At 65.4% G+C, this 21,499-nt stretch overlaps 2 protein-coding genes across 10 annotated transcripts; one reads left to right on the forward strand and one right to left on the reverse strand.

The window, feature by feature from the left end:
• The first annotated feature begins 4,652 nt into the window (after nucleotides 1–4,652).
• IDUA (alpha-L-iduronidase) lies at nucleotides 4,653–20,182 on the forward strand. Of its 9 annotated transcripts, XM_070462510.1 has the most exons (14): nucleotides 4,655–4,914; nucleotides 5,648–5,788; nucleotides 15,523–15,608; nucleotides 15,763–15,870; nucleotides 16,166–16,261; nucleotides 16,360–16,562; nucleotides 16,644–16,823; nucleotides 16,903–17,119; nucleotides 17,377–17,589; nucleotides 17,680–17,801; nucleotides 17,899–18,024; nucleotides 18,129–18,205; nucleotides 18,582–18,682; nucleotides 18,806–20,182. In XM_070462510.1, the coding sequence occupies exons 1-14, from the start codon at nucleotides 4,760–4,762 to the stop codon at nucleotides 18,910–18,912; spliced, it is 1,932 nt and encodes a 643-aa protein (XP_070318611.1). In that variant the 5' UTR covers nucleotides 4,655–4,759; the 3' UTR covers nucleotides 18,913–20,182. The 9 variants fall into 9 exon arrangements, with proteins under 9 accessions (XP_070318613.1, XP_070318615.1, XP_070318614.1 ...); XM_070462512.1 differs by lacking the exon at nucleotides 18,806–20,182 and having other exon boundaries at nucleotides 4,653–4,914; nucleotides 18,129–18,209; nucleotides 18,582–18,681; XM_070462511.1 differs by lacking the exon at nucleotides 17,899–18,024 and having other exon boundaries at nucleotides 4,656–4,914.
• On the reverse strand, nucleotides 5,487–10,127 carry SLC26A1 (solute carrier family 26 member 1). The gene is made up of 3 exons (XM_020899454.2): nucleotides 9,964–10,127; nucleotides 8,475–9,093; nucleotides 5,487–8,030 (listed from the first exon to the last, which is right to left on the reverse strand). The coding sequence occupies exons 2-3, from the start codon at nucleotides 9,063–9,065 to the stop codon at nucleotides 6,501–6,503; spliced, it is 2,121 nt and encodes a 706-aa protein (XP_020755113.2). The 5' UTR covers nucleotides 9,066–9,093; nucleotides 9,964–10,127; the 3' UTR covers nucleotides 5,487–6,500.
• Nucleotides 20,183–21,499: the final 1,317 nt, after the last annotated feature.

Below are 21,499 nucleotides of genomic sequence, written 5' to 3' on the forward strand. Positions count from 1 at the left end.
TTTTGAGGAGCAGGGGACACTCTCTAGCCGCAGCTCATGGCTTCTCATGGCGGGGGGTCAGTTGTGGAGTAGGGCTCTAGCAGCTCTGGCGCTCTGGGTCAGAAGTCGCGGCCCACAGGCATCAGTCACTCCGAGGCACGCGTTATCTTCCAGACAAGGGCTCGAACCCGGATCCCTGCACTGGCAGGTGGATCCTTACCCACTGTACCACCAGGGGAGTCCTGTGGCTGCTATTTCACAGGAGTTTCTGCTTGACGAGTCATTGCTGGTTGTATCATATGAACAGTTAAGACTGCTGAAACACCTGGAGAAAACTTTGTCAGTTTGTCTCATCTGTAAGCTGGGAAGCCTCAGGGCTGCGTCCTTTCCCTGGGTCGTGACTAATCTAAATGACCCCGCCGATTTGACGGAGCTCCTTACGTTATGTCCTTGTCACTGGCCATCAGGGACCACGGTATCTTGTGGATGTCAGTATTTCCTGTTAAGTCAGCGGATGTTTAATCCTCTCCCAAAGCTGGTGTGATTCACGCCTTCCTGCTGGGCAGCTGTGATAGGAGTTCCTGGAAGCCGTTTTCTGCTCCAGGATGACTGGCCGTAACTTCCTAAGCAAGTGGCTTCCCCACTGACCCCCAACTGATGTTCCCAAAACCAACTTCCCCTTGGCCAGACCCCCAGAGTGCCCCCCAGGATCACTCCAGCCAGAGGGAAGCGTGACGGGGCACCCGAGAGGGTGTGGGAACCATTGTGGTCACGTTGTCTTCATTTAGCAAGTTTAAAAAAAAAATTATTTTTTATTGAGGGATAATTGCTTTACAGAATTTTGTTGCTTTCTGTCAAGCCTCAACATGAATCAGTCGTAGGTACACATATATCCCCTCCCTTTTGAACCTCCCTCCCATCTCCCTCCCCATCCCACCCCGCTGGGTTGATACAGAGCCCCTGTTTGAGTTTCCTGAGCCAAACAGCAAATTCCCGTTGGCTGTCTACTTTACATATGGCGTTTAGCGAGTTTAGCAAAGCCTCGTGGGCATGTGGCCAAGGCCCTGTGTGAACCCAGGCCGCCGCGTGGACCCTCCCTGGGTGTCTCTGTCCCTCTTTGCCCACTGCCACGCAGTCCCACCGCGCCAGTGTCATGGTGCAGTCCCGGCCAGCAGGAGCCCCTGTGTGTGTTAAGGCTGTGGGCAGGTCCGCGTTCCCGCCCAGTGACTGAGCCCTGTTCTCGGCATTCTGGAGCCCATGGCCCCTTCCTTCGTCGTTAAGAGCCTCAGCACGACATCTCTGTTCAAAGCTTTGTGCCCAGGGTTTGTTTTAATCACTGTGGTAAAGTGATGGGGACACTGCCTGTGGATGAAGAATTTATTATTCACGTTGCTTGAGAGAAGGGGCGGCACATCCAGAGTAGAGGTTTGGGTCAGGAGGCAGAAGTGAAGAAAGCACGGCCCAGAACCTTCGCGGGGGTTGGCAGGAAGGAGTGGTGAGCAGCACGGGACCATGGAGGGAATTCAGGACTGGGCGGCTTGAATGATCGGGCAGGCCTGAGCGCCGGGGCAGCCCCTGGTGGTCCAGTGCCAGCCTGGGGGTGATGGGGGGGCATATTGAGGCACCGTGTGCACGCAGGTGAAGGGGCTGACTGGGGTGAGGGCTCTGGACCCGTCTGGGGAGGGGCGCAGTCCTGGGGGGGCAGCCTCTCCAGGACCAAGCCCCCAAGGCCAGAGCACCGAGAGCACAGTGACAGTGACAGTTGCTCCGTTGTGCAGGACTCTGCGACCCATGGGGACTCCCCAGGCCAGAGTACTGGAGCGGGGCACCGCTCCCTTCTCCAGGAAAGAAGAACACAGGAAACAAGCAAAAGTCGTCAGTACAGTCAGAGATGGATGGGGGCAGATAAAAGCAAACCGTTCTTAGCTGCTTAGAGATACAGGCCAGGATTCATTTAAGAGAGAAAACAGACTTTTGCTTAAGAGAAAGAAGAGGGGGAAAGACTGCTGGTGCTGCTGGCAGGGCCCCTGGCCCACTGACCAGCCAGAGACAGTGACAAGAATCCTAACAGAAAAATGAACGAATGAACAAACGAAGAAGGAGAAAAGACCGAAAGGCAAAAACCACCCTAAGGGCATTGAGGGAGAATGGAGCCTAATTCAGCCTGTTCTTTTCCCAGGAAAATTTCAGGTGGACGAAAAGCACGCCATGCCGCAGTGGTCCCACTGCTGGGCCCACCCAGAACTCTACAGCCTCGGCACCAAGGCCTCAGCCGCCAGCAACCAGAATGATTTCCTCTCCCGCCGCTGGCACCACCCCCAGGGACAGCCCCGCCGCTCCAGGCTGCCCAGGGTGGGCCTGGCCCCGAGCCCACGACCCGGAGTCTCAGTACAGGCATCCCCGGACTGTGCAAAGGGTGCTAGCGGCCACACCCCGCCTCCCGCCCTGTGACCCCGCTGCCCCTGGCCCTCAGCCCTTGTGATGGAAAGACCCCGAGCTCAGCCCACCAGCGGCAGGGCCCACGAGTGGCCCATTCCCACATGATAGGAGTGAAGGACTTTAGGAATCTCTGGTCTCACATGAATACACTGAAATCCCGCGTGTCTCCAGGTGCACGAAAGCCACGCACGGGGTCAGGGAGAGCTGGTTCTTTCAGGCTGACACACACACACACACTCGGGTCACTCTCACAGCCCGGCCCTGAGGGCGCCCAGAGGGCTGAACTGAGACGCAGACGGGCCTCCTCGGGCAGCCTTCTCCAAACTCCAGTCCAGCAAGTGGGCCTCCAGACAGGTCTCTGTCTTGTTCCAGGCCTTAATCTCCCGTCATTCAAGTGCCTTGGCCAACTCACCCGCCAGCTTCTAAAGCTTTCCACTGCCCTTTCCTCTGCTTAAAGGGGACACGTCCTGCCACTGGGCACTCAAGACGCCCTGAGCTTGGGATCCTTTAATAATGCTCCTCCCCTTGTGGCCTCCCTGCATGGGCCTGCCTCTTTTTTCCGGGATCTGTGTCCTTCGGTCTAACCGTGCCTGATTAAAACAAGTCCCCAGGACGGAGTTTAGGACAGTCTTCAAGAGGCTTTCTCTTCTGAAGTCCCCATGGGGCCTCTGTTGTGTCAAATCTCCCCCCCCGTCTCCCCCGGACAAGGATATTAGGGCCCAGTCCGATAATCCAGGATCATCTCCCCACTGTAAGACCCTTAACTCAATCGCAGCTGCAAAGTCCCTTTAGGGCAGCAGCCCCACTCGGGGAACGGGGCGGCCAGCCACTCGCGTACCGCGTGACCCTTGCAACTCCTGGCAACTGTGGTCAGGGGCTCCCATCTCGGGATCTGTCTCAAGTCTCACAAGCGCTCCCGTGTGTGGGCATTGCTCTCCATCGGGTTTGCGGACAACAGACCTTTCTGCCGCATGTCCTTCCTTCTGTGAGGATCCCTGACCTCCTGGAAGGACACCAGTTATCACCAAGGAGGGTCAGTGGTGACGACCGTCCTCAGAGCTGGACCCTTGGAATCGTCTCTTTTGTCCTCATCTCAAAGCACACTTTTTGCTGGGTTTAGACGACCTGACTGACAGTGATTGACTGTTTTCCTTTCTTTTCTGTTGCCTCTGATAGCTTCTGTTGGAAGGTCAGTGCTCCTTCTTGCTGTTTGGCTCTTTGAGGTAATGGGTCCTTCCCCCTCTGGCCGCGTTGGAGGCCCCCCTCTGGCTGTGCCGTCTGCACTTCACCTGGACACTCCTGGGTTCTGCTGCTTTTGCCCTTCTCCTCCGGCAGCTCGGCTCCATGCAGTGGCTGGATGGTGTCGGTCAACTCTTGGAAAGCGATCAGCTCCTCTCTGTCTTCACCCCAGGGGACAGTGGAAAAGGGTGGACTCCGGGAGGGTTCTGCTGTCGAGGGAGGTCAATGTGGGGGCCAGAGGCCCCTCCCTGAGCCCTGGGATGTCTAGCGGAGGAAGTGAAGTGGCGCAGAAACTCGTAGTGTATGTGTGTGTTCAAAGCTTAAATGCTTACACCACTGACCCCACCTTCCCCAACACACGGACCAGGCTGCCCAGCTGTCCACAGAGATGTCCACTGCACTTCTCAAAAGCAGCGTAGACCCCGGACCACCCCAGTTGTTTTACAATAGCTCCTCTTTCAGAAAACCACAAGTCCCCACGCTGCTCCGGCCAAATTTCTAAGGGCCACCAACCCACCTTCCAAATGGGTCCACATCTGGGCACCTCCCCGCACTGTCCAGTCTTCGCGGTTTCAGCCATGGAGCAACCACCCGGCCGGAGCGTTAGGCTACTTCCCGGGCGACCTTCCGAAGCCCTGACACAACCGCCAAGCGCTTTCCAAGAGCGGCCCGGTGCCCGCTGAGCGGGAGGGGACGGAGGGGTCCGGTGCCCGCTGCCGGAGGGGACGGAGAGGCGCACATGGCCGGGAGGGGCTCCAGACGGGGGAGCAAGGCACTGCCCTCGGCCTGGAGACGCGCTCCAGTTTCCGGGCTGCGGTCGACCCCAGGCCCGGCCCGCAGCCCCACGCCCACCGCCCGGGACCGTCCCCACCCGCCCCTCTTGGCCGCGCTCCGGCCCCGCCCCGGCCACCACGCCCGCCCCCCAGCTGACCCCGCCTGCCCGGGTCCTGCCGAGGTCCCTCCCCGCGCCAGCGGTCACGTGGCCCGCGACCCGGAGGCGGAACCGGACGGCGGGGCGTGGACCTCAGCTCGCAGAGCGCAGAGCGCAGAGCGCCCGGGGCGTGTGCAGGGATTGGGGTGCGCCAGCGCCCGCGCCCCCGCCATGCGTCCCCCGCGCCCCTCCGCCGTGCTGCTCGCCATCCTGAGCACGCTTTGGGTGGTGGCGCTCGCGGCCGCCGAGGCCCCGCACCTGGTGCGCGTGGACGCGGCCCGCGCGCTGCGGCCCCTGCGGCCCTTCTGGAGGAGCACCGGCTTCTGGTGAGCTCCGCGCGGGGACGCCGAGGTCGCGGCGGTCCAGCTAGTGCCTGCCTGCCGCGCGCTCCTTCCAAATGGCCTGCGGCCTCGCGCCACGCCCCGGGCCCCGGGGCCCCTTGTCGCAGCTGGAGCGGGCGCCCCGGAGTGAGGGGGGCCGCGGCTCCCTCCTTCCTTTCAGGCCCCCCCTCGGGGTGGGGCTCTCCTCTCTGTCCGTTGGCCCTGTGCCACGTTTCCAGCGGTGCCGCGGAGCTTTGCCAGCTGAGTAGCTGCCCCAGGAGTCAGGGTGGGGGGGTGGTCCCCCTTGTGCCCGGTCTCCCCCAGGAGTCTGAAGAGCCTGGGGGCTGCCCAGGACACCGCAGGCTGCAGGAGGGGCTGTGGCCTAGGACCGTCTCAAGGGGGCAACCCCAGCGTGTCCCACAACCCCGCGGTGGGACCTGTACCCATGCTGGGTGTCCCTAGTGGCCTCTGCCAGGCTTGGAGCTGATATCTCCCCACCGGTGGGGCAGGGCTTAGCGTAGGTATGTGGTCTCCCTGGGAGCCCTTGACCCCCGTAAACCTGAGGCTTCACCCAGTCCTGGCAGTAGGGACTGGTTTATTGTCAGGGGCAGTGAAATTCGCGGGCAGAAAGGTACACCCCATCCCTTCCCTGGGTTTGTAGGTGCGGTGTGTGTGGAGGCTGTTCCATGAGCCCCTCCCCTGGGGACTGATGGCTCCACTCCCTGTGTTTTGTGTCCAGTCCCCCACTGCCGCATGGCCAGGCCGACCGGTATGACCTCAGCTGGGATCAGCAGCTCAACCTGGCCTACGTGGGTGCGGTTCCTCACGGCGGCATTGAGCAGGTTCGGACCCACTGGCTGCTGGACCTCATCACGGCCAGGTGGGTGACGAAGGGGCCGGGCCACTGGGCAGAGCCCGTGGGGGAGGTGGTGTCTGGGCTGGAGGGCAGTGCAGCACGGGCCCTGGCGGGGCCAGAGGGAGTCGCTGCCCTTCTGCTTCTCGGCAAAGACCCCTCGCCTTGGGTTCCGCTGACTTCCTCCTGGAAGCCACCCTGGAGGCACAGCTGGACCCCGCAGCGGCAAGTGGGCACTCTTGCTCTGCTCGGGCTGTACAGGGTCACCCCGTCAGGCCCAGGCGGCAATCATGTTGGTCCCATCTGCCTGAGGCCCAGCGGGGCTGAGGTACACGGTGTGAGAGACACTTGGGTGTGTGCAGTGTGGGGTTTCCTAGACAGAGACTCTCATGTCCCTGGCCAGAGCTACCAGCTCTCACCAGGGGGGTGGGGGCTGGCAGGTCAAAGGACTGATGTCCTTTTGGCACCTTGGATGCCAGGTGACTGCCTCAGGGTCCTCCAAGTAAGACAGGACGCCAAGTGTCAGACTGGCTCCATGGACTGTGGGCATGCAGCACTGTGCCCGGCATGACGCTGGGGCCGCGTCTGTCTCGGGGTGCAGTGTGGGTCCTTGTGTGTGCCCAGTGCGGCCCTCCATCCCGTTTGGGATCCCCAGCTTCTCTAGGTCAGAGGAACCAGGCGATGGAGGGTGGCCGTGATGGGCAGTGGGTGTGGGGGCTGGCCGCAGGCGCTGGCTCCACTAGAGGATGGAGTTGGCGGCTGCCAGCTCCTGGTGGCGGGCGCGGGCCGCCTGCACGGCACAGTGCACGCTGGGGAACAGCTGCCCGTCCTCGGCCTCATCCCCCGGGTCCTCCCCGAGGAAGCCACCTCTTCTCAGCATGTCTGTTACCGAGGGGTTGCAGCAGGCCAGGAGCAGGCTGATGCCCAAGGCCCCATAGTCTCGATGCAGCTCCTGCAGTGTGGCCAGGCCAGCCACGTCCAGGAACAGCAGCGGGGCGCAGTCGATGACCACCGCATGGAAGTGGGTCACCGCAGGCACCAGCGAGGCTGTGCCACTCCCGGAGCCCAGGTCCCTGCCCCCCACGGGGTCTCCCTCACCGGCCCCCACCCCGGGGCCTCTCTCCTTCCTCCTGGCGACCGCGTAGCCCACGTCCAGCCCCGTGAGGCTGTACAGCGACTGCAGGAAGAAGTCCTTGTTGGCGTAGTAGAGCGGCCCCGTGAAGCGGAACACCTGCACGCCGGGCTCAGGGGCCAGGCCCTCGAACTCTGCCGGGTCCCCATAGAAGCTGGAGCCCCCAGCGCGGGCGAGCAGGGCGGTGCGTGGGCGGCGGGTGCGGCCAGCCAGGCTGAGCAGCGAGAGCAGGACGCCGGCCAGGAGCCCGGCCTCGGTGCTGATCAGCACGCAGGTGGCTGCCGTGGCCACCCAGACCAGCGCGTCGGCGGGGCTGAGTCGCCACAGGCGCGGGACGTCCCGCACCTTGCGCAGGGCCCCACGCAGGCTGACCACGATGACGCAGGCCAGCACGCTCCGCTGCAAGTCCCGAAACAGCGGCGCCAGCACCAGGAGCACCAGCAGCACCACGGCGGCGCTAACCACGCTGGACAGCTGTGTGCGGCAGCCCGTGGCCGTCTTCACCAGGCTCTTGGCCAGGGCAGCGCTCGTGGCGAAGCAGTGGAAGAAGGCGGGCAGCACGTTGCAGCAGCCCACGGCCAGCAGCTCCTGGTTGGCGCGCACAGCATAGCCGTGGCTGCGGGCGAACATCTCCGCCAGTGAGATGGAGAAAGCGGAGCCCACGAGGGCCAGGGAGGCAGCGTCCAGTGCCACCCGCCACATCAGCCCCAGGTCTGGCACCCGTGGTGCCACGAAGCCGGTGGGGATGTTGCCCGCCACGCTAGAGCCGAAGCGCTCGTGGAACTGTCCGAGGTGGGACACGAGCGTGGCCACCACGATGACCAGCAGCTCGGCGGGCAGCGGCACCCTCAGGCGGTGCTGGAAGCGGTCTGAGAGCTCCTTGGCAGCCAGCAGCACAGCCAGGCACACGGCACTGGTGAGCACATCACACAGGTTGGCCTGCCCAGCACCGCGCAGCAGGCTCAGCCACGTGCTGACCACCAGGCCCGGTCCCCGGTGCCGCGGGACCCGCACACCCAGCAGGTGCCGGAGCTGGGAGGTCAGGATGGTCACCGAGGCCCCCATGGCGAAGCCGTCCAGCAGCGGCTGCGAGAGGAAGGCGGACACGAAGCCCAGCCCGAGGATGCCCATGAGAACCTGTGGACGGAGCATGGCCGGGGCTGCAGGTGGATAGCCCCACTCCCGCCCTCGCACTGCGTGTCTCCCTCAGGGCCCCCACGCGAGGCAGCCTGCACACGTGTGTGCGCACACAGGCCCAGCAGACACCGGAGCACGCACCGTGGCTGCGGGGTCAGCATGGTCTCATGCACGTGGACTCCAGGTGTCAGAAGGCAGCGCCAGCCACCTCCCAGGAGAGCTGAGGGCGGGGCCTGCGGTGGCGTTTGGGAAGAGGTGATATGGGGTAGGTGTCCTGGTCCGATGAGGCCTTGGGAAGGCAGGAAGGCCCCAGGGTCCCAATTGGGACAGGAAGCCAGGGGGGACTCGGGGCCAGGTGGGGCAGTGGGGCATGCCTGGGCCCGGAGCCACAGCCCATGGCCATCCGGACAGGCTCCCTGTGTGGGCGCGGGTGCAGCACCTCACCTGGTAAAGCCCAGCCACCAGTGTGAGGGCCGTGGCCACGCGGATGGCATAGCAGTCCTGCCCGCAGTCCTGCAGCCCAAGCGCCGGCACAGTGGCTGAGTCGTTGAGACTGCTGCGGTTGGCCCCGGGCCCCGGGCCATCCTGGGAGGGGTCGAAGCCAGCCAGCAGGAGCTCACGGTCCACCACCTGGCCCACCATGAGGCAGAGCAGGCTGAAGATGCCCACAGAGACGTGGCGCGAGGTGCCCATGAGGAAGTAGATGAGGTTTGCAAAGAAGGACGTGTAGAGGCTGTAGATGGGCTGCAGCCCGGCCAGCAGCGAGTAGGCGATGGCCTGCGGCACCAGGATGATGCCGATGACCAGCCCAGACATGATGTCGCCTGCCAGTGCTTCCCGGGGCTGGTACCCGCGAAGCCAGCAGATGGCAGGGAACAGGGCCTGCATCTGCGCCCAGGCGCCCTGCAGGCTGCAGGCGCAGCTCCGCCGCAGCCCAGCCTTCAGGGCCTCGCGCAGGCCCGGGGGTGGCGGGAGGTGCCGACGGACTAGCACCGGCCGCCCACCCTGCTCCGTGTTCTCAGAGGATGCTTCCATCGTGGGGCCCCGGGCTCCCCGGGAGAACCTGCAAAGTGGGTGGAGGTGGGTGTCACCATCGGGGAGGCCAGGCTGTCAGGGTCAGAGGGCCTCACGGGAGCCAGACGCACAGCCGGACCGGGCCCCCTGTGCCCACGCAGCCCCAGTGGCCTATGCCCACACTAGAGGCCGCTCCGCCCGCCGTCTGGACATCTGGCCTGCGCCGGCAGCTGCAGCCCTGTGGAGGCCAGAGCCCTAAGTCCGCGCTGCAGCAGCACCTGCCGCTGCCCAGTCCTCGGGCAGACCTCCTGCATGTGCAGTGCATCTGGGGGGCAAGTGGGGCGTTGCGCCTGCCAGGGAGTCCTGGACGGCAGGCCCCCTTTCCCAGCGCGAGTTAACGCTGCTGAGTTCTGGCTCAGACCCCACAGGCACCGTGGGAAGCACGTGCCAACCCTCCTCGCAGTCCAGAGGGCAGCCTGCTGCCCGGGCCCAGCCCAACTTGCCGCCTACTCAGTGAGCAGGCGCACCGGGGCACTGTTCACAGCTGCACTGAGGGCCCTCCGGCCTTCCGCTCTTGACGTCCCCCTCATGACGGTCTCTGCCCACTCAGAGCCTGGTCACCCGGGCATGGTGCACACGGGCCTGGGACCCAGGGCCTGGGGGCAGCCCTGCGTGAGGAGGACAGGTGCAGACCCAGGCCTGCCCTTCGGGGCACCACACGGGGATCCCTGGACACCCTGAGCTCAGCCAGAATTCTTGGGTCCAGGGGCGTCTGTTGAGGATTGTTTGAATGCCTGGGAGTGCACAAAAGAGACCTCGGGGTCAGGCCTTGCCACTCTCCAGATGGGCCACTGACCTTTGCTGTGGCCAGGTGGGCCAGAGCCCCGCTGTCCTGCAGCGGGCCCCAGAGGACTCTTACCTGAGGGACCCCCTCCCAGGCTCGGTGGGTAGTTCAGGCCTGGCGCGTCTGTTCCGGGACCCTCTGGCTCAGTCCGCGGGTGGGGCGTGCGGCAGTGGGCTCAGGCTGAACTGGCCCATGTCGACCAGCGGTCAGTGGTCTGTGCTCAGCATCTGACTGCCCAGTTTGCTGGGCTTGCAGTTAAATCATTTACTCAGACTGCTGAGTCACAGGTTTCCCCAAGATGAGTGTTACCTGAGTGGCTAATCCGGGGAGTTGTTCTGTAATCAGAGGCTCAGAGAATGACAATTGTGTGGGCCTTTCATAAGCTTCCAGTCTCCCGGGAGGGAGCGGGGCTGCAGGTGCGGACAGGGCGGCTGGGGTGGGGGCGGGGGGAGCCATTGGCTGAGCTCTCGGCTTCCAGGACCTGGAACGTGGGCAAGGGTGGGGGTCTGCGGGAAGGACGTGGCCCCCAGCATCGTCCCTGTACGTCCTGTTTTCCAGGAGGTGGGTCTGGTCTGTGCCGGAGCTGGCTGGGTCCCGGGCAGACGCGGCCCGGCTTCTGCTCTGGGTCGCAGACTCCAGGGTTGCCGGTATGGAGATCTGATAACCAGCCGAGCGTGTCCTTCCTGCCTGGGGTTGGGGGCGGGGTGGGGGGGCCTTGGGTCTGCCCTCTGGAGCCCAACCTGCTGGCTCTCAGCCAGGTGCTGACCCTGTGTTGAGGGCGGGTGCCTGGCCTCGCCACACCTCGGTCGCTCCTCCAGGGTGGTGGTACCTGCGTCTCGGGGCCAGTGGGAGGTAAGCGGTCGGTTTAGAGAACTACCCTCATGTCCCACGCACAGTAAACTTGAGTGTGCTGCTGTTTTAAATGTTACTCGGAACCTCAGTTCTCCCACCTTGAAAAGGAACATGTGGGTGTCTGAGGGGCAATGTGGGGAGAGGAGCCCGTCTCCCGGGCCGTGAGTGTCCTCCACCCCGGGGGGCTGGCCGGGGTCGCTGTGATGAGGCTGCAAGGCAGAGCTGGCCTGGGCCCACTGTCCCCCGAGGCCCGGGTCGGGGGCGGGCAGAGATCTCTCCAGGTTCCTAACACACTTGGCCTCACTCTGGGACCTTCCCCCAGAGCCCCCAAAGGTGTACCCTGTTCTCACGCCCACAGCCTGGCTGGGGAAGACTGGGGCCCCATTTGGGGGCAGAGATGGGGGTGGAACCCCAGGATGGGCGGGGGAGCGCCTGAGAGTGAGAGGTCTCCCCACCCCTGCAGAAGCGAGCAGTGTGGTCAGTGCCCAGGCCCCACTGCTCAGCTCCAGACACAGTCCTTGCCCTTGAGGACTCTGCCAGAGCCTGGGCCACCCCAGTGCCCCCCCTCCAACCCCCAGCGTGCCCCCCCACCCCTCAGAGTCCTGACCAGGGCCCACTCGGCCCTAGCGGGCAGCTGTTTGCCCAAGGATGTGGTTTATTTACAGGAGCCACTGGCCAGCGAGCAGGCAGGATGAGTCACAGCTGCCCAGGGGCAGATAAGAGTCCTCTCTGGGCTGGAGAGAGTGTAGCCACCGGGTCACAGTGCTTATCTTCCAACCGGCTACCAGTAGTGCCGGAACTGCCAGGGGGGCAGAGGTGGAGCTGGGGGCCTCAGCCTGGGGAAGGGGAGCTCCGCCCACCCTGGGAGTCTCCTTGGGTGGGGGTAAGGCCCAGAGTGTGCACACGGGGGTTCCTGAGTGCGGGGAGGGGCGGTGGTGGGATGTGACGGGCCAGGGAGCTGGTGTCGGGAGGGGAAGGGAGGGGAGCCTGGAGGCAGGAGGGCGTTCTGGGGGCCAGCCACGTGTGGAGCACCATGCTGGGGGCTGGGCGGGTGGAGACGCTCTGGGAGGGCTGTCCTTCGGGTTGGCCTGGCTGTCGTGGTGGTAGGGTTGGGCCTTCTACTCCCCCAGCCCCTGCGTCTAAGCAAGTGAGGAGATACAGCTGAGGCTTCATTCCTGTCCTTGGAGAGACCGGCAGGACCCCCGGGGCCTGAGCCACGCCCCCATCTGCGCCCTGTGCTTTAAGGCCCATGTTCTTTGCTGTCGTCAGAGAGGGAACACAGGCACCACCTTGGGGCCCAGGGCCTTGCTGGCTGAACCCCACTGCAGACTTTTCTGCGCGGGCAGGAGACAGCAGGGCCCTGGCGCGTGGCTGGCCCGCAGAGGGCACCGGATCTCCCGCGCCTCGGCCTGCGGGAACCGCCCTCCGTTTGCCTCCTCCAATCCTGTGCACACAGTTGTTTCAATGGTGGTCCTTAAATCACCGTCTCCATAGCTGAGTTCACGTATTTGGAAAGGAGCTTTGTATACCCACGGCACGTGAGAAGAGCCAGCCCATCCTCATCTCCAGGGCGCAGCTTGCGGTTCCTCTCCTGCCCGCCCAGTCGGCCTGGCGGCCCCCTCGGAACCCCAACCCGGACCGCACTTTCCCGGCCTCAGCGCTGGGCGCTCTCTGCCCCGCCCCGCGCACTCGCCCACGCCGGCCCTGCGCGTCCCACCCGCACCGAGCAGGGGCGGCCTGCGCTCCCGCCGCGTGCATTTCCACACATGCTCTGCTCCTTGCCCCCGCCACGAGTGCGACCGCACCCCGCACCGCCCCCCAAACCGAGCAGCCCTGGCCCCACCCCCACCCTGCGCCCTCGCCTGCCCGCGCATCCCTTCCCGCACCAGCCGAGGAGCATCCCCACCCGGCGTCCCCACTCTTCCATGAGCGAGGCCTGGGCCCCGCCCCGCGGACGCGAGCACTCACCGGGCCTGGGCACCGCCCGCCGGGTCTTCGCGGCGCACGCGCTCGGGCAGAGGGGCGGGGGTGGGCTCGGCGCCGCCCGGCTGGCCGCCTGCGCGGTGAATGAAGCCGTTGTGCAGCCGCCGCTGTTCGCCCGCCGCGGCCCGGCCCCCTGGCAGGAGCGGAAGACGACCCCGCCTGTGCCTCCCACCCAGGACTGGCCCCTGTGGGGCGGCAGGGTGGAGAGGCGCTGGGGCGACTGCGTCGGTGACCCCGGCCCCTGCAGGGGGGCGCCGGGCTAGGCTGCGCGCTGCCGCGCTGGCTCGGCCCTCTCGCAGGCTGTGACCGCTCCCATTCCTTCCCCCGGGGGACTGAAGCGGATGGAGACCTGGGCACCACCAGTAGGGCCCGAGGGCCGCCCCCCCCCCCCCCCAGGATTCTGGGCCCGGGATTCCCCCAGTGTTGGGTCTTTTGGTCCCGACCCCCAGGGCATTTCCGGGAGCCGACGCTGGACGGGTCAGCGGACTCTCTGGTCCGCTCGGAGTAACGGGCTGGCATCGGCCCTGCGGCTGGGGCTCCCCCTAGCGGCACCCTGCTGGCCCGGGACCAGAACGCGGGAACAGCATTTACCCCAAGGCTGCCTTGCTCGCGGGATCCACAAAGAGAGCCTGGCACCCGCGCCTCAGCGTCACCCACCCCCACCTGCGGGACTTTGGAACCTGTACCTTGCCGCGCATTTAATTTTTACCCTATCGCTTAAGGCTTTTTCCGTTTGCTGCTGATTGTGACCTTTGGAGGGGGGGAGGGGGCGGATCACCGCTGCGCACGTGCCGTGGGGCTGGCCCCCCCCGGAGGCGGGAAGACTGGGCCGGACGGGAGCCGGAGGCACCTGGGTGCGTGGTGGCTCGGCCTTGACTTTGTGTAGAGAAGACTGGGAGGCTGGAGGCCCCGGAGGGAGGTGCTGACTTGCCCAAGCGCTCGCTCTGCGTCCGGGGCTCAGCGCTGGTCAGTCCAGACCGGTGTGAAACAGACCAGAGCAGGTCAGGGCCGGATTCCCCCGGACTTCCCCCTCGCCCCTCCGCTGCCGCCGCCGCTGGGGGCGCAGCTGCACCTCCGGGTCCTATCTGGACCCAGCGGGCCTCAGACCCTCTCTGGTCTGCCTGCCCCGCACGCCTCGGCGTGACCACCGGGCACCGGCTCCCTCGGCCAGCCCCCGAGCCAGGTTCCCCTCGGATGCTCACCTCCGCGCCACACCAGCACGCCAAGCCCCATCTTACTCAGCCTCCCGCTGCCTGCCCCTGCCCGCTGCAGCCGCCCCCACCCAGGGCCTCAAGGGAAACCCCTTGGCTGGACTGCCCTCCGAGCTCGCCCTAGTCAGCGCGCGCTGCCCCTCCACCTCCTAAATCCATCCGCTCCAGCTCCCTCGTGTTACCTCCACACCACCACCCAGAACTGTGGTTTTGGGGTGATTATGTCAGTGTGGGCTCAAAAATGGTAACAAATGTCCCACTCTGGGAGCTGATTATTGGGGGCGGGGGCTGTGTCTGTATGACGGCAGGGGTAAATGGGAAAGTCTCTACTTCCCTCTCATTTTGCTGTGAATCCAAAGTATGCTAAAAAAAAATTAAATCTCAAAAACATATGAAGGGGGAAAAAAGGGGCTCACATTGCTTCTCAGAGTGGGAAGAGGCAGGGGCGCTGTCCATGGTGCCTCTCAGAGGGGGAGGGGGCTGGGATGCTGTCCACGGTGCCTCTCAGAGGGGGGAGGGAGCAGGGGTACTGTCCACAGTGCCTCTCAGAGGGGGGAGGGGGCAGGAGTACTGTCCACGGTGCCTCTCAGAGGGGGTAGGGGGCAGGGGCGCTGTCCACGGTGACTTTTGGAGGGGGAGGGGGCAGGGGCTCTGTCCACGGTGCCTGGAAGAGTGGGGATTGCAGGGGTACTGTGTTCATGGTACCTCTCTGAGAGGGAAGGGGCAGGAGTGCTGTGTCTCCAGTACCTCTCTGAGTGGGAAGGGTGATGGTACTGTGTTCATGGTACCTCTCTGAGTGGGAAGGGACAGGGGTGTTGGGTCCACAGTACCTTTGAGTGGGAGGGGGCAGTGGTACTGTCCATGGTACCTCTCAGAGTGGGAGGGGATGGGGGTACTGTGTCCAGGTTACCTCTCACAGTGGAAAGGGGCAGGGGACCTGTCCATGGTACCTCTCAGAGTGGGAGGGGATGGGGGTACTGTGTCCAGGTTACCTCTCACAGTGGAAAGGGGCAGGGGACCTGTCCATGGTACCTCTCAGAGTGGGAGGGGATGGGGGTACTGTGTCCATAGTACCTCTCACAGTGGGAGGGGCAGGGGTACTGTGTCCACAGTACTTCTCACTGTGGGAGGGGGTGGGGTGCTGTGTCCACAATACCTCTCGCAGTGGGAGGCGCAGGGGTCCTGTGGAGCCAGACCCAGGCCCCCGGCCCCAGGAGGTGCAGGCTCTGGCAATGCAGCACCCTGCCAGGCCCACCGCACAGCCTCCCCCTTCCTGTGAGCTGTCTTGCTCTCCCTGCCTCCACCTGTGGCACCTTTCCCAAAGGCCTGCCCACCCGCCCCCACCCTGAGCCCCAGGCTGTTCCGAGCCCTTGAAGGCCTGCGGGTGGGCCTCTGGAGCAGACGCATTCGCGCATGCTAGGCTGAGGGGCTACGAGGCTCACAGACTCTTTTCTCGAAGGAGAAAGTCCAGTTGCCCCTGGAGCCTAGTCCTGCAGGCTGCCCTGCTGGTTCCCGAGCTGCTTGAGTGTGGCTGCCGTTTCAGCCCCTGGACCAGCTCCCCCGCCTGACACTGAATGTCGTTCCACAGGGGGCTGGCTGGGCAGGGCCTGCGCTACAACTTCACCCACCTGGATCGGTACCTGGATCTTCTCAGGGAGAACCAGCTCGTCCCAGGTAAGCTGCCACGTTGCCCTGGTGCTGCTGGCCTCCCTGTCTCTCCTTGGCCTGGTTCTTCTGGGTCCTCCTGGCTGCCCACTCAGGGCTGCCTCTGTGCCCACCTGGCTGTGCCAGGCAGGTGAGCGGTGGGATGCCACCCTCGTTGCTGCAGGCTTTGAGCTGATGGGCAGCCCCTCTGGACGCTTCACTGACTTCGAGGACAAGCAGCAGGTGTTTGAGTGGAGGAACCTGGTCTCTCTCCTCGCCAGGAGATATATCGGTGGGCGGGGCACATGCCCTGTGGGGACTGGGTGGGCAATCCTGGGCAGGTTGCCCTCCATCCCACCCCCACCCCACCTGGTTTTCTCATGAAGTCACCAAGCCAGGGCCTCCTGATGGGGGAGGGTCCGGGTGGTGGGGAGGGGGGCGAGGCCCGTGAGCTCCAGGGACCCAGACCCTCCCATCACATCTGAACCTCCCAGCCGTGGTTGCCCTCCTTGCTCTGGAGGGCTCCATGAGCTGGTGACACCGCCCCAGAGGAGGGGCCCTCTTGCCACAGTGAGGACCCTCTGCAGGTAGGTATGGCCTCGAGCACGTTTCCAAGTGGAATTTTGAGACATGGAACGAACCAGACCACCACGACTTTGACAACGTGTCCATGACCTTGCAAGGTGGGTGGGCCGGCCTCTTGGGGTCCTGTGGATCCGCGAGGGCTTGGCAGCGGGCCCCTCTGGCCCGGAGGTGTGGACTCTGTGTCCTTCCTGCCCAGGCTTCTTGAACTACTACGATGCCTGTTCCGAGGGTCTGCGAGCAGCCAGCCCGGCTCTGCGCCTGGGCGGCCCTGGAGACGCCTTCCACGCGCCGCCGCGCTCGCCGCTCTGCTGGGGCCTCCTGGGGCACTGTAACAACGGCACCAACTTCTTCACCGGAGAGGTGGGTGTGCGGCTGGACTACATCGCCCTGCACAAGAAGGTAGGCAGGGGACCCTGCCCTTCCGCCCCCGCCTGCGGCCCCTCGGCGGCCCTCCCAAGGTGCTCAGGCGGCGGCTCGCAGGGCGCGGGCAGCTCCATCTCCATCCTAGAGCAAGAGGCGGCAGTCGTGCAGCAGATACAGCGGCTCTTCCCCAAGTTCACGGACACCCCCATTTACAACGACGAGGCCGACCCGCTGGTGGGCTGGTCCCTGCCGCAGCCCTGGAGGGCCGACGTGACCTACGCGGCCATGGTCGTGAAGGTGGGCCCGCCCCCGGGAGTCCCGGGTGGGAGGGGCAGACGCCCCACCGACATGGTCCCAGCCGCCCCGACATCTGCAGGTCATCGCGCAGCACCAGAACCTGCTGCTGGCGAATGCCAGCTCGGCCGTCCGCTACGCGCTCCTGAGCAACGACAACGCCTTCCTGAGCTACCACCCGCATCCGTTCTCGCAGCGCACGCTCACTGCGCGCTTTCAGGTCAACAACACGCGCCCGCCGCACGTGCAGCTGCTGCGCAAGCCGGTGCTCACCGCCATGGCGCTGCTGGCCCTGCTGGGTGAGCGGCGGGCCGCCCCGCAACGCCTGCTGCGAGAGGGGGGTGTCTCTCTCGTCTAGGAGTAGCCCGTGCAAAGGCCAGCGGACCCTGCCGCGGAGCGGGGAGCTCTTCTCTAGCCCCCCCCCCCCGCCTCATTCCTAGCTCACGGGCAGCGGAGGTTGTGCGTGACCTCCCCCGGAGGGCGAATGGTGGGAAGCCCGGCCCAGGAGGGCAGAGCGACCACGACCCCCGTGTTGACCGCCCCTGCGTGCCTGCAGACGGCGAGCAGCTCTGGGCCGAAGTGTCGCGGGGCGGCGCGGTGCTTGACAGCAACCACACGGTGGGCGTCCTGGCCAGCGCCCACCGCTCCACTGGCCCGGCCGACGCCTGGCGCGCCACGGTGCTGGTCTACGGGAGCGATGACACCCGCGCCCACGCCAACCGCACGGTCCCATTGATTCTGAGCCTGCACGGGGTGCCCCCAGGCCCCGGTGAGTAGGGGTCGCGGGGAGGGGACCCCGGCCCTGGGGCGGGCGGGGCCTGGAGGAGGCGAGGCGCGGCCCCAGCATCTGGCTCCGCAGAGGTCGTCTTTGTCCAGCTCTACGTGGACAACTGGCTCTGCAGCCCCTACAGCGACTGGCGGCGCCTGGGCAGGCCGGTCTTCCCCTCGGCGGAGCAGTTCCGGCGCATGCGCGCGGCCGAGGTCCGCGGGAAGGGAAGGGAGGGGACGGGAGAAGGAGGGGAGGGGAAGGGGCGCCTCCCGAGGTCCGAGGGTCCCGAGGGCCCGACTCTGTTCCCAGGACCCTGCGGCCGTGAAGCCGCGCCCCTTCCCCAGCAGCGGCCGCCTGACGCTGCGCCCTCCGCTCGCTCTGCCCTCGCTGCTGCTGGTGCACGTGTGCGCGCGCCCCGAGGAGCCGCCGGGCCAGGCGAGTGGCCGCTCCCCCGCCGCCCCCCACTCCCGGCCCCGACCCCGACCCCGCCGCCCGCCCCGGGCGCCCCGCCCCGCCAACCCTCAGCTTCGCTCTCCCAGGTGACTCGGCTCCGTGCTCTGCCCCTGACCCGCGGGCAGTTGCTTTTGGTCTGGTCGGATGAGCGTGTGGGCTCCAAGTGCGTGAGTGCGGTCACCGCCCCTACCCCCGCCCCCCGACCCCACCTCAGCCCCCAAGTCCTCCCAGCTGCAGGGCCCCAGCGCCCCTCGGACCGCCCCCCCACCCCACCCCCCCCCCCCCCCCCCCCGCCGCCGTAGGATATGTCCGCGTCCCCCACACTTACCTGCCTCCATTGTTGTCACCAATGCCCATGACTCTGCACTTGTCTGATGTAGGGTGGGGGCATCTTCAGGGAACCTCTGCCCATGACGCTTGTGGTCCAGCTCTCTCCTCCCAGCCAGAGTGGAAATCGCCACTGCAGGGAGAGTGTTCGGGCTCTGCGCCTGACCTTTCTGCAGCCCCCCTGGACCCCAGCCCTGGTCTAACCTCCCCAGGTGCCTGTGGACCTATGAGATCCAGTTCTGCCCGGAGGGTGGGGTGTTCGCTCCCATCAGCAGGAAGCCTTCAACATTTAACCTGTTCGTGTTCAGCCCAGGTGTGCCTGCCACCTCGGCACAGTCCCTGGTGGGAGTGGGGTGGTCCAGGGCCCTTCAACACCTGGAGTCTGGGGGGATAAGAGGGGTTCAGGCTGCAGACGAGCATGTACCTCTGTCCACAGACACAGCTGTGGTCTCCGGCTCCTATCGGGTTTGTGCCGTGGACTACTGGGCCCGGCCAGGCCCCTTCTCCAGCCCCGTGCGGTACCTGGAGACCCCTGCTTCTTGAGGGCTTCTGCTGCCCAGCGACTGGGCCTGTGCTGACCGCGAGCCTGGGCGGCCAGGAGCCAGGCTGGGCCCAACTGCCAGCAGCCTGCCAGCCAGTCCTCCCCTCTGCTGGTCCCCTCTGGCCCCTCACTCGCCCCCTTAAAGGGCCTTACCACTCACGGTCTCGGGGACAGCCTTCGTGGTGGGCACTGGGACACGGGGTCTAGCTGGAGCGCGGCCATCCCCGCTGGCCCACCAGAGGCCTCTGCCCACCCGTGGGAGCCGGGATTCCACTTGGGTGGGATGCGGACAAGTGTGAGTTGCCATTGGAGTGCCTGCCCTGGAGTGCCCACGCTGGAGTGCCCGCCCTGCCTGTCTGGAGTCTCTGTGTCACCGCTGGGCGCAGCAGGCCCACCATGTCCCCTGCAGGGCGGAACCTGAGGCTCTGCCCGGAGCAGGTGGCCTGGGGCAGGACAGAGCCCAGGGGGGTCCTGCTTCCTGAGGCCCAGCCAGATTGGACCCTGCACCCCACCCCACCCCCCCAGGCAGGGGTTTCCAGGCTGCCTGGGCCAGACTGTCCAGCGGAGAGAGAGGCTGACAGCGTCCACTCCACGGTCATCTGGGCTGCTCATCCGGCCCCTGGAGGAAACAGACCTCACGTCCAGACGAGGACCACCTAGGGGCTGGGGACGGACTTGGGGGCAGAGGGCAGGGAAGCTGCAGGGTTCTGCAGAACCTGGGACTCTTCCCCACCCCACCTGTGTCCCAGGACAGATGGAGCCCACGGAGCACGGTGGGGAAAGGCCCCCAGTGAGGAGAGGACCATGCCCCGCAGAAGTGGGCCCAATACCCGCCTCCTGCCTGCTGCCCTCCCGGAGCCACCTGGGCTCGGGGGCGGGGCGGGGTGCAGCGGGCCTGGCCAGGCAGATGGAAGACAAGGCCTGGTCGTCCCCCCGCCTCCCCTGGAACCCGCTGCCCTGTCCACGTGGAGCATGCAGGCATCTGGGCCCATCAGCTGTCTTGTCCTGGGTGAGGGTGTTGGTTTGGCCATTCTCCATGAGAACCCCAAGATCAGCGCCTGTCCCCCTGCCTCAGGCCTTGGTGCCCAGGGCCCCACTGTTACCAGTTGCCTCTTTAAAGGCCCCCACTCCAGACAGCACTCACATTCTGAGGTCCTGGGGGTAAGGACGTCAGTGTTTGAACTGGGGGAGGTAGTTTGCCTGTAGCAAGCCCTGAGCCTGTTCTCTGTGGTGGGAACACCTCACCCCAACATTAAAGCAGCTTCTTCTCCACTTGCTGGCTTGGTGGCCTGAGGACCCCAACTGTCAGGGTCCCTCTCAGCATCCTGGGAGGGGTACCGGGCTCCCGGGTTCCTTCCTCAGACACCATGCACCCCACCTACCCTCCAGGGAGCAGATATCACCCCCCACCTCTCCTTCCGGGCACAGAGCAGTGGCCCAGGCTTCTCAGTCTCCCAGCAGGAGCCGGCTGCCTCCTCGCTGCTGGGAAGAGGGACCCTCCTTCGGAGAGTTGTGGCTTCTCGGCCATCAGTGGGGATTCGGCCCTGATCCCTGGGTCTCGCCGGGACAGTCAAGCCCCAGCTGTCTCAAGGGGCAAGTCACCGTCTGCACTGAAATCGTGGCTGGTGTACTGTCAGACCGCCCCCAAGCTGCTGGCATGTCCTCACCGTCCAACCGTGTTTTGGTCCTTGCTGGTTTGGGGTTGGGCTCGGAGTCAGGCTGAGAGTTCTGGAAGGCCACGTCCTTGGCCCCTGCACAGCCTTCATTGTCCCTGCTGCCGCGGCCACTGCGCATATGTGCCATGGAACGGCCCCAGAACAGCAGCAAGAGGCAGCCCTGTCTGGCGGTAGGGGTCCCTTCCTGGACCCATGCAGCCTTGCTGCAGGACACAGCGCCCTCTCTGCCCCTCTCCCCAGGTGTTTGTCCCCACGTATCCTGTCTTCGTCATCCTGAGTCTGGCCCGCTGGCTGCCCTGTTGGATGTGGCTTGCTGGAGCCAGACATGCGCCTCAGTCCTGCATGTGCGGAGGCGCTGGTGGGCATGTGCCCTTGGACCACCCTCCAGGGTCACTGAAGGCTCCCAGAGCGGGCCCACATGGGAGGGTGGGGAGCCTCCAGGTCACACGTCCTGCTTCCAGACGCACGGGGCCCAGGCTCTGGGACACATGCTGCGGGCACTGGCTTCTCACTGGTCCCAGGGTCGTGTCCCTCGGTAAATGGGGCTGGAGCCACCCTGGAGCGGCTTCTGGAGAGCAGAGTCGGTCCTGACTGAGGAGGAGGTGGCCCTGGTCCAGGATGCTGGGTCCTGAACCAGAGCACTTGTCGGGGGTCAGCCTCAGATGCTCCTGCCAGCGGGGCCCTTGTGGGCTGTCCACCCACGGGGCAGTGGCCTGTGTCGTGCCTGGCCAGCATGCCTGTGGCCCAGGAGACGGGTCAGAACGGCGTGTGTAGGTGCAGCGTCTGCTGCACCCTACCCGGAGCCCCACCAAGTGCTGGGCTCCCAGAAGTGGTCCTAGAGCAAGAGAGCACCCCCACTTAACAGGACACCCTGACACTGCCAGTACCCCACTTCACAGGATACCCCAACACA

This window comes from Odocoileus virginianus, unplaced genomic scaffold, assembly GCF_023699985.2.
Source record: "Odocoileus virginianus isolate 20LAN1187 ecotype Illinois unplaced genomic scaffold, Ovbor_1.2 Unplaced_Scaffold_5, whole genome shotgun sequence".
In the NCBI taxonomy this organism is placed as follows: Eukaryota; Metazoa; Chordata; class Mammalia; order Artiodactyla; family Cervidae; genus Odocoileus; species Odocoileus virginianus.

Excerpts from the sequence above, each read along its gene's own strand:
- IDUA (XM_070462510.1), top strand. The coding sequence starts at position 4,760 with ATGCGTCCCCCGCGCCCCTCCGCCGTGCTGCTCGCCATCCTGAGCACG. Across the intron at positions 16,262-16,359 it reads CGTGTCCATGACCTTGCAAG|GCTTCTTGAACTACTACGAT; the intron begins GTGGGTGGGCCG and ends CTTCCTGCCCAG. Across the intron at positions 18,683-18,805 it reads CCTGTTCGTGTTCAGCCCAG|ACACAGCTGTGGTCTCCGGC; the intron begins GTGTGCCTGCCA and ends CTCTGTCCACAG.
- SLC26A1 (XM_020899454.2), bottom strand. The coding sequence starts at position 9,065 with ATGGAAGCATCCTCTGAGAACACGGAGCAGGGTGGGCGGCCGGTGCTA. Across the intron at positions 8,031-8,474 it reads TGGTGGCTGGGCTTTACCAG|GTTCTCATGGGCATCCTCGG; the intron begins GTGAGGTGCTGC and ends CTCCGTCCACAG.